General features: G+C 42.4%; 2 protein-coding genes across 4 annotated transcripts; one reads left to right on the forward strand and one right to left on the reverse strand.

Moving 5' to 3' along the window:
• Window positions 1-317: 317 nt before the first annotated feature.
• ormdl1 (ORMDL sphingolipid biosynthesis regulator 1) lies at window positions 318-3,866 on the reverse strand. 2 transcript variants are annotated; one of them, XM_062402139.1, is made up of 4 exons: window positions 3,735-3,866; window positions 2,248-2,427; window positions 1,340-1,491; window positions 318-1,043 (listed from the first exon to the last, which is right to left on the reverse strand). In XM_062402139.1, the coding sequence occupies exons 2-4, from the start codon at window positions 2,419-2,421 to the stop codon at window positions 908-910; spliced, it is 462 nt and encodes a 153-aa protein (XP_062258123.1). In that variant the 5' UTR covers window positions 2,422-2,427; window positions 3,735-3,866; the 3' UTR covers window positions 318-907. The 2 variants fall into 2 exon arrangements, with proteins under 2 accessions (XP_062258123.1, XP_062258122.1); XM_062402138.1 differs by lacking the exon at window positions 3,735-3,866 and having other exon boundaries at window positions 2,248-2,557.
• Window positions 3,867-4,191: 325 nt separating this feature from the next.
• On the forward strand, window positions 4,192-17,659 carry pms1 (PMS1 homolog 1, mismatch repair system component). Of its 2 annotated transcripts, XM_062402133.1 has the most exons (13): window positions 4,192-4,271; window positions 5,204-5,347; window positions 5,514-5,696; window positions 5,898-6,000; window positions 6,243-6,406; window positions 9,600-9,716; window positions 11,399-11,521; window positions 11,669-11,815; window positions 11,933-12,678; window positions 14,809-15,267; window positions 15,484-15,614; window positions 17,119-17,279; window positions 17,365-17,659. In XM_062402133.1, the coding sequence occupies exons 2-13, from the start codon at window positions 5,216-5,218 to the stop codon at window positions 17,572-17,574; spliced, it is 2,676 nt and encodes an 891-aa protein (XP_062258117.1). In that variant the 5' UTR covers window positions 4,192-4,271; window positions 5,204-5,215; the 3' UTR covers window positions 17,575-17,659. The 2 variants fall into 2 exon arrangements, with proteins under 2 accessions (XP_062258117.1, XP_062258118.1); XM_062402134.1 differs by lacking the exons at window positions 4,192-4,271; window positions 5,204-5,347; window positions 5,514-5,696 and having other exon boundaries at window positions 5,901-6,031.
• Window positions 17,660-17,911: the final 252 nt, after the last annotated feature.

Here is a 17,911-nt window from a genome sequence, read left to right on the forward strand (position 1 = left end):
TGATGTCAGCACCATTTATGAAAACAGATTCCTATGATGACCATTCATCTGGAAACTAAACCAACTGTAAAAGTCCCTCATAATGGAGCTCTGCCCGATCAGGCTCTGATCCAGCTCTTTTCCAAATGCTCAGATTGTCTTCGTCATAAGATCAATGAGTGTAAAAGAAAATTTGTAATATTACATTTTATTTTAGCATTTGAAAGCAATATAACAAGTGAAGACGGTGTAGTGGTCTGAATACTTTCCTAATGCAGTGTACATCAGAGTCAGTTTATCACAGGACACTACAGACCTGACTCACTAAACACTTCACCTGACTTCCACATACAGGACCTTTATTTTGACAAACGGGACATAACGTTCACACAAACAAAAACTGTACAATGAAAACATTGCCCTGTTTTGATTGAGTCACAAGTGACAAATGATTCATAGACCAAGGAACTCATGCAAAGACAGAGTATGATTCCATTCTTCACTCATTACAAAATGAGAGTGTACCGATAAACGAACCACAGGCTCCTCCCCACAAGAAGTAAACATCTTTGAAAAATACATTAGGGACTTCTCTGTGGGTAGAAACAAACGTATTCTCACATCATGTGAATTGAAGGAAAAGAAAGAAAAATATGAACTAAAGCAAAAGCCTGACTGAAGCCTGGGCCAGCCCAGGTCTAAGCAGGCCAAAAATACATCATTAAATATTCACATAAGTTAGTGAAGCGTATTGCATCCTGTCATCTACACACAAAATCCTGTTCTTTTAAACATTTAATGTACAAACTGAAAATCCTATCGACAACAGTGGCATTTACACAAACTGTACGACTTGGTTTACACATCGGTGGTACAAACCACATAGGAATCAACTGTGCTCTCTATGAGGCACAGCATTTACAATGTCTTAATACTTGTTGATGCCGAAGATCCTCACTCCGTGTAGCTGCGGCAGCTTGGGAATCAGGACGCTCAAAAGTGAGGCAGTGTTTATGATGAAGTGTGTCGTGTCGTACTTTGTGTAGAAACTTGCCAGGAAGTATCTGCAGAGGAAGACGAGAGGGATAAAAACAATAAACCACTAAATCATCTTGATACAAGAAAAGAGAAATAAGATCAAAATGTGAGCACAACTTCTTCTTGCACATGGATTCTATGAACTTCAGCCTTTTACTTTCAACAGTTATTCCAAAACAATTGGTCATGATCAATGTTCTACTTTTAGAGCTAAGGAGGAAATAATGTCATAGTAGTCAGCATGAACGACTGGGTTTGATTAAACAGATGCTTGAATGATTAACAAGTGGAAAGACAGAATAAGAGTTTATCTGGCACATACAGAATGATCGGGGAGATGGTGAAGAACTTTCTGGAGGAAGTGAACTGCACGCCGTAGTCCAGCTGTTCCCAATGTGTAAGAAGTCTTGCTTTTCCTTGGTCTGGGGTCTCGAAGGGTGTGCCTTTCACCGCATGCATGAACACATACATTCCCTGCAGACACAAAAACCTCATCAACAGGGCACAGTTACAGTTTGGGATGAATAAGACCATTGCAGACTGTTTGAATGCTTTGAAGTTTCTGTTTTTCCCATATTTTCACCATTAAAACCTTCATGAAAACAATTACTTTATTATAAAATTCAACAGGTTTTAAATAACTCCACATTGTATTCAGAATATTTAATCGAGACTGAATTCACCCTCTGCTTCTCCAAGTATCTAACGTTCCATTTACTCTGTGTCAAAACACTGGAATTCAGCTTTAAATGGAAAAGCTGCGTTACAGAGTGGAAAGTAATGACTACTGTGAGGACAACAATGGGCTACAGTTGACCTTACTGGTTTCTGTTAATAGCCTTCTGTTGTGGCTGTGATACACAATCCTTGTAAAGTGCTCAGAACTCACACTCATCAATGATATCACACACACACACTGACTGGGTTTCTTTATGTGCCGGCCAGCCGTTTCACAATGAGGGGTCAGTTTTGTCTGGAGACCTTATATGGAGTGGAGCAATTATCATAATAGATCATGTGTCAGGCCGCCACAAGGAGAGCCTCCCCAAAATAGAGCATATTTTAACAAGCACACACAAGCACGGGCAAGACGGAAGGAAACTGACACCCTCTCATATCTAGCTGGAAGCTACGTTTAACTGTGGTAAACCAGGTAATGATTTCTAACACATCCTCAAATCAAGTGAGCGGTTTGACAATGATCTGCGACAGTGTGAAAGTGTTACTTACAAAGTTGTGAAGGACATTAGTGAGAGTCCACACCACTGGCACACTGAAGAAGGGAATGCTCAAGAGCACAATGTGAAGTATTCCAACACCAAGTGCATAGGTCAGCCAGATCCCCCGACTGTTCATCACCCGCGTGTTAGGGTTCACCTCACTGTGTGCCACACCCACATTCATTCTGGTCTGTGGACAGCGAAATACAAACATTCACAAAACAGGATTTCACCTCGTTGGAACATTTAGATTTGTTATTTCACTCTTTTAGATATAATGGTGTTAAAAAGTCACAGGTCAGCTCTTGATATTCAGCTGCTCAGGTTGGGGGGGGGGGGGGCATCTATTATACTTCACTGCATCTGGAGATTGATGCATTAAACGTTGGTAGTTTTTCTGTAGTGTCTGTTCTTATTAATCATTTGTGGCCTTGAGCAATGACTGAGGCTTTAACATGTCTAATCCAAACAAGCACTGGATTTCTGTTTTAATGTCAGGGAATTGAATCCCCACTTTTACTCACTATAAATACTGTACATACAGTATCTGCAACAGGCCTGTGTACTTTTTTTCTTACTTTTTTGTGTGCAATTTTCTGTTTAATAAACCTCTGTTCAGAGTAACAATACACAATGTACCACTGCAGCACTTTTCCCTCCCTGCAGGTCTAAATGTGACAACAAGGAAAAAAGTTATTGTGCAATCCTGTTGAACTTTGCCCTGTGGCCCGCGTTCAGCCGCCAGACTGGAATGAAGACACTGGAAAACTGTTATTGCGAGAAGGAATGAAGACTTAAACCAACAATCAAGGCCTCTCAGCTGTGGCAGTGCACTCATTTACCAGTATTATTACATTTTGGCTTTTGCTAATCGTTGCAAAATGTATAATGCACCAGAGGGAATGAGGATTTCCAGTCTGTGTGCATGGTTTCTTTTTACACTAAGATAAATATAGCTGTGCACATTCCCTGATCCTGAGGTCAAATCTGATGCATTCGGTGCTGGTTTCAGTTAATAGACAGTTTCTTCTTCACTGCTGCTGCACACGAAGTAACAGATGCACGTTGTTTGCATAACGGCTCTTGACAACCGACACAACACGAGCTGCAGCGGACACACAACTGGAAATCACCTCGGACATGGTTTGACCGGAGTGGGAACACAAAACTAAGACCCGACTATTTGCTGAATAACCGCGGAAGCTTCACCTCCTTGCAGGACCATCAACACATGACTGACTTAACGCGTAGAACAGATAAGATGCCCCCCCCCCATCCCCGGTGCCTCGATAGGTAGGCGTGTGAGCACGAAAACCTCCGTTCAGACATGCGTTCGTTTCCAGCACATAGCCCGACCCGATCCTCCTCCGTATTCCAGGTTTGTCGGCATCATGACGCGGGTCACAAACCTTTTGAATTAACGTGCGTGAGGTTAAACCCGCAAAAAAACAACAGTAAAGCACGCTGCAGCCACAGACAGCGGCGGCACGGACTCACAGGTAGCAGCAGTCAGTGGGTTGGGGGGGGTGGGTGAGGGTGGGGGGGTCTTCACGGAGGACAGGGGCTACGGACAGAAAGCGTCTGTGCCCTGTTGATGTGTCCAGGTCCGGCGCTGACAGCACGTCGCTCACTGACCCCGCGGCGGAAGTAGACGTGGGGTTCAAAGGGGAGTCAGCGCCGGTGGAAAGGGGTGACGTTCGATTCCCTCGTTTCAAACCAGCAGGCTCAGTCGTGGCGTCTCAAAGCGAACCGAGCAGATAACATGTGTGTGTAATGGTGGTTTGGTTCTATTTTGGTTTGTTAGGTTTGGTTGTGGTTGAGAAATGGTTCTACTCCCGAAAGCAATGCACGTTTAGGTGAGCCTGACTCCACGTTGCGCCTGTTAGTCTGCACTCAGGGTGGTAGCTACACCATGCCTCGCTGAGAACCCGCCCTCGTGTAAGTGCCAGCCAATCAGCGGGTTAAAGAGGGGGCGGGAATCCGGGTCGTTTCCGGGTTGTCGCTGCGTCTTGTTGGTCTTCACAGCTTCTTCAAGTCAGTATTTTTCTGTTAAAGTTCAAATCACGATGTTTATATCTGCGTCAGAACGTGATGTGGCCTCTTCTTTTTGCACTGGTTCCAGTTGAACAGTCAGAGTGGACCAGTATCAGCTGCAGACCAGTTAAAGTCCCATGTAGAAGTGCCTGTCAGCTCATTTATGGATGTTTATTTACTTTATTAAATAGCTTATCGTGTTGTTATTGACTGGAAGAAGACAACTGGAGCCATAATCTGTTGTCAGGTGACTCGTTTAATGTTTACAATACGAGGGCTTCTTATTCTTTAATAGATTCATATATATATCTACTTGGGAATTGATTAAAATGACCAAATAATATGCAAATAATCTGAGTTTTCCTTGATTTGTTTCTTGTGTATCTGAACCCTTAACTACAGATCCTAGTTTCTTTGAAATTGAACTCACTGGTAAAAAGAAAAACTGGTTTGACATCTGTAACTAACAGGCTGCTAGAGGTGCGTGTTAAAGTTCATATGAGGGACACAACAGAAGACTTCATGCCTCATATGAAGTCACAGAAAGATGTTAATGAGGTCAAACGACCCTCTTGTCCTGTTGTCTGTGATCGATGCAGCTGTCGCCTGAATGTCAGACACTCAATGATGAGGCCTGCGTCAGTAAACATTTTTTTTTTTAAAGTTTCAATACCAAGTTGAATGTTTAACACAGTGCTGGCCTCAATTTTCAGGAAAAACTCAGTGAAGGTCCTGGAAAAGGATCTTTTAAGAGGATGTAACATTCAAACATTAGTTATATGAGCAGCAGCAGCAAATTCCAGTTTTCAACATAAAGAATCTTTGTGGCAGCAAGACTTGTAACTCTGTTTACATCGACACCGAGCGTGTTCAAAACTCCAGATGCAGAGGGAAACTGACTCAAAAGCAATAACCAGTCTCTTCTCCCACAGATAACTGGAATCATGAACCAGCTGCCACGAGACACTGTGCGGCTGCTGTCCAGCTCCCAGGTCATCACCTCCGTGTTGAGCGTTTTGAAGGAACTGTTGGAAAACTCCCTGGACGCCGGAGCTTCGAGCATCGATGTTAAACTGGTACAGTGTCTTAATGACAGATTCTGGAGTAAGACAAGTGATTATTAGGTTTTGGATACAGCAGAACCTGGATTTGTTTTCTTGCCCATTTAGCAGCAACATTATTCTTATATTTGTTCGTAAATTTTGCAGCCGACAGTATGTACAGACTTTTTTCCCACTGCAGGAGAATTATGGTCTGGACCGGATAGAAATACGCGACAATGGCCAAGGGATCAAAGCCGCAGATACTCCTGTTATGGCAGTGAGACATTATACTTCAAAGATCTGCTGCCACGATGACCTGGAGCGTCTGGAAACGTACGGCTTCAGAGGAGAAGCACTGGGCTCCATTTGTGCAGTGGCAGAGGTGAGGAGTCTTTAACAGCAGAAGTAGATATGTGACATGTGAAGAGAAACCTAGTTAAAGTCATTGGTAAAATAAAAGCAGATTACAAAGTGAAAGAAAGGCTTTAACACAACCAATCACAATGATATAATAAGGATCACATATGAATCCTGGTGTGTCGGTCTAAAAACCGGTTCGATGTCTTGTCCCGTTTGCTTTCAGGTAGCCGTCACCACGAAGACAGTGGAGGAGGACATCAGCGTCCAATACATGTTGAGCTTCACTGGGGAGATTGTCTCTCAGAAGCCGTCTCACTTGGGTCAAGGCAAGGCTGAAGTCGTTTAATGAATCTCCCAGTGAGCAACACATTTCTGAAAATCCAATGCACTCTAATCTAATCTATCCGGATAGTTTCCCCCCCACAAAATGCTTATTAAACAATAATCCACACTTTAACAAATATGTGTCCAGGGTAGATCTAGTCCACCTGCATCCACGGGCCTTGTAGGAACATTTACATTTAAAGTTAAAAGCTGTGACACACGTCTTTTCTTCTGTGTTGAACAGGTACAACAGTGAGTGTGCTGAAGCTGTTCAAGAATCTCCCGGTGAGGAGGCAATTCTATTCCTCTAGCAAGAAGTGCAAAGAGGAGCTGAAGAAAGTCCAAGACCTGCTGATGGCGTACGCTATAATCAAACCTGACCTGAGGCTCACGCTCGTTCACAATAAGGTGAAGATCGAGTCACTTTTACGATTTTAAGGGGAGGGGAAAGTATTTCATCAAGAGAAATCATGAAAACAAAAGAAACACAAATAGTTCCTGCTGCTGAGACAAGTAAAGCTGCTGAAACGGCAGAATTTTAACACAACTAAACAAAGGGGGGAAGAACACGTTGGGGTTTTGTTATAATTTAAGTCTGTCCTGTAGAGTGACATAATCTTCTTACAGTTTGTATCCACACACACACACACAGCAGCCGCTAGGTGTCCTCATTTGTCTTCAAATGACTGAACATCACTGGTTCAAAAGCCTCCTCAGTTTCTGTTGTGTAGTGTTGTATCATATGATGAACGATGATGTGTGTTACAGCACTGAACTCCTCTGTAAGATTACGTGCTAATTAAGACATTATGTAAATCTTAAAAGGTAAAGAAGGAACAGGAGATGCTTGATTCCTGCAAATCTTACCACAGCTATTGTTTTCAGCAGTTTACTTAATACATGACTCAGTTTAATAATCACATTGAGCCAAAGAATAGTTTGCACTCACTGACATTTACAAGATTAGGAACAGAAGTAGAAACAAGACAAATTAAAAATGACAAAGAGCCTTTAGAATTCCACCCACTTTCACCTTATTGTAATAACTATAATAATATAATGGGAATTATTGCAAACGTGTAAGCTGTAAGTTACATGTACAAGGTGTGCATGGACTCATTTGATTCCCTTTCAAATCTGTAAATTCCTGAAACACAAAGTTACAAAATGAAGCTTGTCGGGTAAATAATTAATCAAACACAGTTGTCAAAGTCCTGATTGTATCAGTGACCTAAGAAATTATCATCTATGATAGCAAAGCTTCATTTGGCTTTTGGACAAACACAATAACTAAATGTTTAAAGAGCCAAACAACAGACCTGTAACCTGGAAGTAGCTGGTTTAGTGTTTGCTCTGTTCTCATTACCATTAAATAAATCATATGCACACAACACAGTGCGTGTGCCTGTAGTTAATAAGGAGTAATTATAAGTTGTAAGAGTCTTTTTGAGTTGTGTGCATGTGGTTTTGAAATGAGTTACACAACATGACCACAGTAGCTTGTTTACTAATGGACTTGTTTTGGATTGAAATATTATTAAAGTTCTTATCATACAAATCATTAAACTTACCTGATCACAGACACAGTTATGATGTGTTTATTATGGCTACAGCTAATAGTTATTTTCATGATGGATTTGTAAGCAATCACATGTAAGCAAATATAAATGTTATTATTTAATACTTAAGATATTAAATGAATAATCACTGTTAGCTGCTAAATACCTCTTTCACTGTAACTCAGTCTTCAGGGGGATTCAGAGCACCCTATATCTTTGAGCTTTTATTTTACTGATATCTGTTGTACTTAAATCCATAAGAGCGGCTGAAAGAATTTCTTAAGGTGAATTATTATATTATTCCTGTATTTTCCCGTGCAGGCTCCAGAGTGCTCTAATGTCACATGCTCTTCACAGCAGGCTGAGAAGCACGATGCCGTATTAAGAGAAAAGCAAACACAAATAATAACGAAACCTCCTGATGCAGCAGGAGTGTCGACTGGGTTTTGCAGCTGTTAAGGGAACAATGAAGTCTGTCTGCAACCTGAAACTTAAGACTAGTAAATCTACAACACACTGTGCGTCTTAAACTAATAAAAATCTTTGAGTTGTGGCCCAATCCCTAAAATGCTCATACGTCATTACAGCCACCGCTTGACTCCGCAAAGAATTGTAACTAGTCATGATTAAAAAATGTGTCTCCTGCTGTATTGATAGTTTAGTGTTTGCTCTTTCGGGCTGTTTGTTAATGTGCGTCAGCAGAACAACTACATGATTGTTGGTTCAGTTTTCATAACTTTTGAAAAGATTAATCATAATTTCATTAGTGATAATAAGACTTATATATATATATATATATAATCAGATTGCTCATTTCAATTCAATTACTCTTACAAAAGTGTGCGTCATTACATAATAAGTTCACGTTTTTTTTGGTGTGCAGAAAAAACCAGTAATTGCATTTTGGTTTGTTCCATTTCACAAGAGCAGATTAATCATCCGAGGAATTATTTAGCAGCTGACATTTCCATTCATTACAAGGTTTCAGACCACAGCTAAGTGTAACTGTCATTTGCCCCAAACACAAATATGGCTGATGGACGGTGAACTCTGATTTGGCTGATTATGACGCCTGAGTAAGTTGCTGAACACAGCTGCAGGCTTAACCCCCGATTCGGTTTCAGGCTGCAGCTAGTTTGTACACAGAAGTGTATATAGGTGGTGTGGGTCACGGAGCAGCCACACGACTCCCGTATGAATTTCATAGAAATCAGTTCTGAGGTCGTCAGGTTAGAGTAGTAAATCCATTTTTGCACAATCAGCGCTCAGTTGCCCCTATCCTCTATCTCCAACTCTGCTATTTGGCTTGTGTCGTGTTTCACAGCTTCTTCAAGAACTGTTTACAGGAGTGATCCGTTTACATGCAGGAGATTGTGTATTTAATATCTGCGGCATGCGCTGCAACACTCTGCATGCTTTCAGAAATCAACACTCGGGAAATATATTCACTGTTAAACACAAATTAAAGCCCACTTGTGGGTGACAACATATTTGAACTGTTTTCTGATCAGACATGTTTTTGAGGTGTCATTTTTTATTTCATTATTTTATTGATAATTATGTAATAATTTCGAAAAATCCTTAATGATGTTTATGAAAATAATCATGACCCCACTTCATGATGTTTTCTAATCAATGAACAACATTTTCATCATCAATCATCAGTATAAACTAAACAAATTCCTGAAGCTTTGATTGCTATCGTGTTGAGTCAATTATTTTGGACTCAAGGATGAAATCATGTTTTAAGAAGTAGGAGTAAGAAAAGCAAGAATATCAATTTGTGTCAGGTCTTGTAATGATTTATTCTGTGATGTTAATTTAAGCACCCGTTAAATTTTACTCTTCCTCAGCTCCCTAAGCTTGGAACACTGAAATTTAAGCTTTTGTCCGTCTCTTGCTGAATCATTTGACGAATGTAATATATGAACTCCAGATGTGTTGGCAGCTTGTTGGCCCAGTTACTATCATAACAGGTGTTTTGTGCAGTGTGATCGCGTGATGTGGACTCGTGGAGGTTGACTCGTGTCATATTGTTCCAGGTGGTGATTTGGCAGAAGTCCAAGGTGGCCGATCACAGAAGTGCCCTCGCTGCTACACTGGGACCCGGCGCTGTGGCCAACCTGCTTCCATGCCACTACCACCAAGAGCAGCCAGAGGTTAGTTCAGGGGAAAGTGCTGAGATGAAACAAACGTGTTAGAGAGGATACCTTAGTTTACATTAGTTTAAAAAAAACACACACTTTTTGATATAGTCAAGTGTTGCCAGTGTGTTGAGTTGTCGTATCATCCGATGTCAGGCTCACGTCTCCTTTGAACGTGTGAATCAAATGATGGAACTAATGTGAAGAGACAATGTGGTGTGCATTGCTCTCTGACGGATGAGCGTCACAGAGCTGTATACTTACCCCCCCCCCCCCCACCTCATGCACACACCTTGCACTTATTGCTCTCGTACTGTGGCTCCCATGCCGCCTTGCCCTTCATTACAGGCAACAATCATAACTTCAAATAACATGTTACAGCGTTTTCAATCAAAATCCAAATCAAATATTGTGACACTTGATTGAAAAAAAAAAAAGAATCTGTTGAGTTAGCAGTATGTGTTGTATATGTGCAGAACAAATAAGTGCGTGCACGCTATACTTGACTGTGAGCTAATAACCTCGTCAGGAACGCCTGGTCACAAGCCAGCAAATGTGGCCAGTTGGGGGCTCGCCAACTCTTTCTTTGCCCTTTTCTTTTGAGTTCTTTCCTGATGAAAAGTGAATTATTTCTGTTAGCTAAGCTTTGCTGTGCTGATCATAATTGAATTACGAGTGAGCGGTAACTTTCTGCTTGGTCACGGTAGGTGTCGTGTGGCTCGTACCTGCTGCCAGGCTCCCAGCAAATCCAGTCTGACAGATATGGAGCAGCCCTTTTCACCCTGTTTCTCTCTCCTTCTCCCCTTTGTTGTTGTTATTTTGCTGCTGCTGCACTTTGGTTCCCGGTTATGAGAACAACCTTTCACCTTTTCCTCTTTACACCCTGTAGCAATGAAAGAGAACGTTTTCTCCTCCTTGTCCCCAAGAGCGAAGCTTAGTGATCAAGGGAGCCAGGTTGACAATTTCTCAGGGGGCTCGCTCGGGGGTGAGTCGTAAGCGCTGTTCCTCTGCAGAACAAAATGTGACACTCGTTCCTGACGGCACGACTACACATAGCTGCGGCCCTTTGGGGCCAGAGGTGCCATACATGCTCCCATAAAGTGACCCTAATGAGCAGAAATAGAGAGAAGCATATGTGCCGTGACCTGAAACAGCAGTTCATTTATTAACTTCATTGGCGTGCGTTGCTGCTAATAATGAGCCCTGGGCCATGTGGGGGAAAAGCATAGCTATTCTCTGCTTGCAATCTTTGGAACTTTAACAGCTTTCCATGATTTCTTACTAGCCCATATTCATAATGGAGATTTGAGTGCAGTTGCTCAGTTTTGTGCAGAGTCGTCGACTTTGGCTCTTGAGAACTACCTCCGCTGGGATTTTAGGTGAAAGGTCATTGTTTAATATATGTGTGTCTCTATTAACATTTGCATTATATAATATGATGCAAATGTTATTGGTATTATGTCTTTACACTGCCTGTTTTACTTATTGTCAACTGTACCATCCTATTTGAAAATACGATATGGGATAGTTTATTTAATGAAGTTCCAAAACTAGTAGTTTCACCAGCAGATGAGAATGACAACATGAAAACATCAGTAGTAGAACACATTTGAATAATATCTGAATCTTGCATGTATGGCGTCTGCTTTGTGCTTGTGTTGGGTTATTAATATTATAATTCTCTTTATTTTGTTCAGATCTCTTTAGAGGGTTTTTTCCCGAAGCCTGGAGCAGATTACTCGTCTACCAGCTCATGTAGCCCTGACAAAACTTTTCTATTTGTCAACAACCGGCCGGTCCACCATAAGGATGTAATGAAGGTAGAATCATTTTGGGATAAATAAATGCAACAGACTTAGTTTGTACAATGAATGTTTTTCTTTGTCTCTAAATGCATTCTCTTCTTTTTTTTTTTCCGTTTCCCTGAAAATCGTATGTCCGTGTTCCATCTTAAATTTGATCATCAGCTGTTGCGTCAACACTACGCGGCTCAGTATCCAGGTGACTCAGCCTCAAATCGATATCCCACCCTTCTGCTAAAAATGACCGTTTCACCCTCTTCAGTCGACGTCAACCTGACACCGGACAAGACCCAGGTTCTACTTGTTAACAAGGTGACTGTTTAGTGTGTGTTGTATTTGTTCAGATTTAACAATGACGAAATCTAAAATAACTAAACTCTGGCCGTGATTGGACGTTTAACTGTCATCTGTGATCTGTGTGACGTTCAGGAGGCTGTGCTCACTGCTGTGGAGGCTTTGCTGGTTTCTCTCTATGGCTTTAAACCTGGTAGTGATCCCTCGGCTGAGACTGATGCTTCACGACTCGTCACTGAGCAAAGTAAAGAAATGGATGTCGGTGTCGCCAACCACAATGACAATGGCATCACTTTGTCTATTGCAAAGGACTCTGATATATCACTGCCCCCCCAGACCTCGAACAGCAGCTCTTCATCTTCTGTGGCAGAGGACTGGATCGTCAACCAGTCCAGCTTTTCTCTTTATGATGATGAAATGGCTCAGAGCTGCACTCAGACGACAGAAACAGACTCGGCAAACAAATCTTCGGAAAGACTTGAGGACAATGTGGGTTCAGTGACAGAAACAAACAAACACCAGATCTCCGCTGAGGACTGGAGTCGTGGGACGGCCCTGACTGACCCTGTATCCAGAGAACCCCTGCAGCCCGTTAAAATCCACCAACCCTCCAAGCTCAATGGTTCCGACCTGGATGAGTTAAAGAGCCACAGCAGCTCGAACAAAAAGACGTTCAACAGCATAATAGAGAAGCGGGACGCTCTGACAGCCTACGACCTGATCAGCAACCGTGCCATCAGGGCGCCGCTCTCGTCTACCACCTCGTTGGAGAAGGAGGCCAGAGCCGAGGTCCTGAGGGAGGAACCCACAGCCGGCCTGCAGGATGTCAGTGTCACCGCTCAGGAGAGGTGGAAAAATCTGAGGGAGGACGACCATAAGAAGTGAGTTTCCAGACCTTCACCTTTCCAAGCAGTTGTTTCCATTTCTTGTTATTTGCAAGGCAGAGGGAGTTGGGAAAGATTGACCTGTCATTTGCATGTGAGAAGCCCGGTCTGGAAAATGATGTTGATACGAGCTGTGTTTCTAATTTCCTGACCGTGTCTGATAGTGAGCAAGGTGGACCACGCTTTTCCACAGTACAGGTATCAGTAATGATGACATAGTATTCCATCTGTCCAGAGGATTCCCATGTCCACTCTAAGTTTATATATCCTCAACGTTAAATCCTCAAAGAATGCTTTTATTTTATCATTTCATTAAACATAGACATTGACACCTGAGACAGGATAATCTGATTTCATGATGGAGTATTTGAAATGAACTCCCTGTTTATTAGAAACATAAATATCCTGTTTCTGAGTAAGTTCTTACTCAGAACCTTATTTTATTTTATAACAGCAACACAAGTTAACTCAGCAGCTGTTCAACACAGAAGAAATGGCCAAAAGACAAAACTAATACTAGAGAACTTATTCTTCTCCAGAGCAGGGTGTTATGGGTAAATGTCGGTCACAGGTTATCTGATTCTGATTCTGATGCAGCGTGCTCACCTTCTCAATGCCAACATGTTGATTCAAGCTATTGGTCAGGAGGATACTGGCTGGAAACAGAGATTAAACTAATTTAAATAAACAGTTTAAAGTACAATTTGTAAACATAAGCATCAACATTTACAGGATTCAGGTGAAGGTGAAAAGTGAGGGATATGAACCGGTGTTTACTCATTTGTTTATTAGGGACTGGAACATAAATATAAAACCTGAATGTCCTGTATCCAGGTTCACACAAGTCTCTTTGTCCATTTCAAAATCTCACCTACCCTTACTTCATAAGTGGAGTCAGGAGTGACACATAGTTGGCTTGTCAGGAATAGAGTTGGCACAGAGCAGATGGAGGTAATGAGAGTTTGTGTTTGACCCTCGCGTCCCTCAGAGTTAAATGATTAACATTATGAAGGTAAGACAGGATGGAGTTATTTAGACAATAACAAACAAGAAAATAACACAGTGATCGCATGAATGTGCACACTGAGTGGAAAAGGGCTTTATTTGTTTGATTTTTACTAAACTGTGAGATCCAAGCACATGGATGGTTTATACAATGGAGCTGGTCTCAGATCAGAAAACACGGCACAGTGTACCGACCACGTGCAACTCTTAATTTATTGAAGTGGTTGATTGCATCGAGAACTGATAATGAAAGAAGTACAGGAGTAAATGTTGTCATGTAGTGATTAGAATCTTCTAAAATGCTCCAGGTGCACACGTGGGTAAAAAGAAAATGCAAACTGTGCTCCACCAGCATCATGGAATAACACCATTATACTGGAAGTGCTTCAGCCCAGTTACGTAAGACTGCACGGCATATCAATTTAAAGTTATTAAAAGGTTGGAAAATATGTATCAGCAGTACATGGGCCCTTATATAAGGTATGGAAGAGTGCATGGAAAAAGACATCTGTTTAGAATCCGTCCTAGCTGCGCTGCTGTCTTAAACATGAAATGAGATGTGGCAAGCACTTGGCCCCTTTCACTTCCACTGTTAAGTGGCACGACACTTCTAGGAATTATCCTTGAAACAGGTTATTTGAATAACCGGGTGCTGAAGTGTAAGGCCTAATGCTTAACACATGAAGCTCTATGGAAACATGAGTTGGCAACTTTGCAGAGGAAAGCACCCTATACATGTATCAGATGCTCAACATGTTCTCTGCATGTACACTGGGAACACGTTGTTACTGGGAATCTGAATTCTTATTTTAGAACAGGCTCTTATATGTTGACCGGACTTAGCAGCCCTGAGTCCGGTCATTCTGAGGTGGAGGAGACCTCCATGGATCACCCAGCTCCCGGTCAAATGTTCCTGAATGTCTGTTTTATAAGCTATCAGAGGAAAAACACTTAATTTGTCCTGTGAGCAACCAGTAGCTTAACATATTGTTTTTGTAACATCATTATTCTGATGCTCAAAACACTCGACTCCCACTTGCTGTTGGAAGGCCAACCTGTTGCACCAGAGATTGCTAGAAAGCCAACTTGGAACTGATTGAATAAAAGTGTTGAACTCTGCAGGTCTGAGGAGAAGGCAAAACAACACCAGGACCAAAGGACCAGGCTGGCCCCTGCTGAGGGCCCCAGAGAGCCCAGCGTGGGCTCCCCAAGGGGCCACGTGCGCAGCCTGAAACGCAAAGCCCCGCTGTCCAATCAGCAGCTGCTGGACGAGCTCTTCTCTGCTCAGCCCCAGAGGAAGATGAAGAACTCTCCACCTCGGCCCTCCCAGCCGCTCCCCTGCAGCGTGGCTGCCCTTCGGCTGCAGCTCCAGCGCCTCTCATCCCAGCGCAGCGCGGCTCCACGGGGCCCCCGCCTTGTAAACCGCCTGGCCTCTCAGAACGCCTGGGTCATTTTATGTGGTCAGAGGCTCATGTTGTTAAACCCATTTCGAGTGGAGGAAGCCTTGCTGTTTAAGAGACTTCTAGAGAATAATATACTTCCAGCTGAGAGACTGCAGAACCCTATACAGTTAACAGATGGGTAAAGTATCACTCACCTCTCACCAGCAAAATGCCAACTCTGACAGTTGCTTTCCTTTTGGGAAAATGCTCACTCGTCCAGTTTCTCTACACACAGTACATTGTAAAGACTATTTTTAAGGCAAAGAAACCCTAGTACTTGGCTTCTATTAGTACTTATCTAATGTAGGAAAGTACAGTGATGCATGTTTAACGTGTCCTTGTGCATCTTTTTTAGAAATCTAGGAGGAGCTGAATATACAGATGTTTTGTGCAACATGGAGAAACGAAGCCCTGAGCTGGACGGACGCTGCCTCTTCTCTGATCCCAGGCTTGTAGCTAATGGGTTTAAAATCAAACTCACTCCAGGTACATTGTAAATAAAAAGTTATTCAATCATTACAGACCAATATGTGTGAAGTCGAGCATTTATCTGCCAGTCACCTGTCCTTCTGAACCTGATAAAACAACAGATGCAAAACAAAGGCACCATAGTACAACACAAAAGTGCACAACACACCCAGTCGATCAGAAAACGGTCTCATTTACTATAGAAAGAGATTATTGGATAATTGTGGATAAGATGAAACATTCCCATCCCTTCAACAAAATCTTTAACCTTTGAATATCATTGCAAAGTGTCTGAATACTTAATTCCATGCCGTATTTCAGTTTTTCCTTTTTAATAAATTTGCTCACATTTCTAAAGTTCAGTTTTTGCTCTGTCAAGGTTGTTTACTGAGGGAAGTTTGAGGACAACACATTCAAAAAGACATTCGTTATAATAACCAATAATCTGTAGCTATACACAGACAGTGAATATATTGCATTTAGTATAAGATATAAGATTAACTAGCATTATCTTTAAAAAAACAAACCTTCAATATTAAAATGTTGAGGCTGACAAATGATTCTGATAATTGAAGTGGGCATCAGTGGAGCTTAAACACGTCTACACTGCAATACAGTCAAATGCAAGCTTGCTGAGAGTTAAAACACACAATTTGAAAAATAAATAAATAACTGCCAGCTTCATTATCATTGTGACGTTATTTACTTCACTATTAATTACTTATTACTGACTTTGCAAAGCCAAGCGGTGCCCTGTGAACATGGGCTGTTTGTGTTGCTGGAGCGGTTCACCTCGGTTGACACTGGCCCTCTGCCCAGCAGCATGGTCTCACAGTGGGTTTGTACCCCAGCGTGCAGGTGAGGAGAATGGTTGCCCTTTGAGAAATTCAAGGAATTTTCATTTGGCACGGCCGGTCCTCGGTGGGTGTGCATGGGATTGAAGGCAGCGGCATATGTAAGATGGTTTCATTGCACAATCTGCGCTGTGTATCTCTGTTGCTTCTGAGGATTGTTGAAAAATGTGTATTGTGAATTCTCGCTCGCATTTGCCGTTATTTTAAAAAAAAACACGTATCTCTATGGAGTTGTTGGTATTACAATCAGGGAATTTGTCAGGGTCTCTTGCTGCTCTCGACATAAATAATAGCAAATGTACTTGCACAAGCGGCGCATCCAGCAGAGACATATTCAATAAATCTAAATGTCTCTGCATCTCCAGTTTTTATTTTTACCTTTCAGACTTCATTTTGCATCCAAAGTCATGTATCAGAAATATAAATTGTCTGTGATTTGTAGTATTTCCTCATGAAATAAGAAGCCATCATTCTTCCACCCTACAAGACAACTTCCTTCCAGTCTGCCGGGGCTTCTATTAGTCATTTAACACTCCATTTGGCCCTCAGCTTGTTTGACTTGGTCCTCACTCCGGCCGTAAACCACAATATTTATTTATTATTCTTTCCTGGAGATAGAAGTAGCGTCTGGAGTATATTAATCCTTGTCCTCTGCTTGTTTTGGCCAGGCCTCACATCGGCCGACAGACATCTGGAAGTGACAGCCATGGCAGACTGTGTGCCGTTCCTCGGTGTGGACGACCTCAGGGAGATCCTGACTGCAGTTCTTCACAGGAAGGCCCGGACCGTCCAGGAGAGCCGGCCGCTCAAAGTAACAAACTACCTTCAGGTGAGAGATGCTGCAAAGTGAGGATAAGAAGGGTTTGTGGAGCTTTTCTTAAATGTGTGAAATGTGATTTATTTTGCGCTCACAGGGAGAAGCTGTGCGACTTGCACGTCAGGTGACTACAAATCTATCCAGGGAAGATGTGGAGGAAATCCTGGTGCGCATGGAGCAGCAGCTTGGGGAGAACAGCAGGTCCTGCATCCACGGCCGGCCGTTCCTCCAGCACCTCTCTGACGTCCCTGTCACCGAGCAGGAAGCTCAGGCCCTGCTGACTCCAGAGCTGCAGACGCCTTCATGAGAACTAACGCTTTGTTTCCAGTCTCTAATGATGTCGAACTTTGTTACAAGCAGAATATCAAAATAAAGTGATCAAGTATGTGAGGCATTTTGTCAACGTGAACAGTTAATTTCTTTAATCTGTATTTATCTGGCGCTTTTCTAGTCTTGATGACAACTCAAAGCTTTTAACAGTTCAGTTTATTGCCATTCACCCATACACACCATAGTGCATCTATGGGCAGGGGCAGTCCGGGGTTCAGTACCTTGCCCAAGGACACGGCGGCATGCAGATGGGGAGGACGGGGATCGAACCTGCACGAGAACGACCGCTCTACCCCCTTTTACAGAAGTTAACT

Source organism: Platichthys flesus, chromosome 13 (genome assembly GCF_949316205.1).
Source record: "Platichthys flesus chromosome 13, fPlaFle2.1, whole genome shotgun sequence".
NCBI lineage: Eukaryota > Metazoa > Chordata > Actinopteri > Pleuronectiformes > Pleuronectidae > Platichthys > Platichthys flesus.

Bases quoted from the DNA above. Each gene is read 5' to 3' on its own strand.
- ormdl1 (XM_062402138.1), bottom strand. From the start codon at position 2,451: ATGTTTGTATTTCGCTGTCCACAGACCAGAATGAATGTGGGTGTGGCA. The intron at 1,492-2,247 runs GTAAGTAACACT...TTGTGTCTGCAG, and splicing joins CTAATGTCCTTCACAACTTT to GGAATGTATGTGTTCATGCA. The intron at 1,044-1,339 runs GTATGTGCCAGA...CTTCCTCTGCAG, and splicing joins ACCATCTCCCCGATCATTCT to ATACTTCCTGGCAAGTTTCT.
- pms1 (XM_062402133.1), top strand. From the start codon at position 5,216: ATGAACCAGCTGCCACGAGACACTGTGCGGCTGCTGTCCAGCTCCCAG. The intron at 11,522-11,668 runs GTAGAATCATTT...TTTGATCATCAG, and splicing joins ACCATAAGGATGTAATGAAG to CTGTTGCGTCAACACTACGC. The intron at 17,280-17,364 runs GTGAGAGATGCT...TTGCGCTCACAG, and splicing joins AAGTAACAAACTACCTTCAG to GGAGAAGCTGTGCGACTTGC.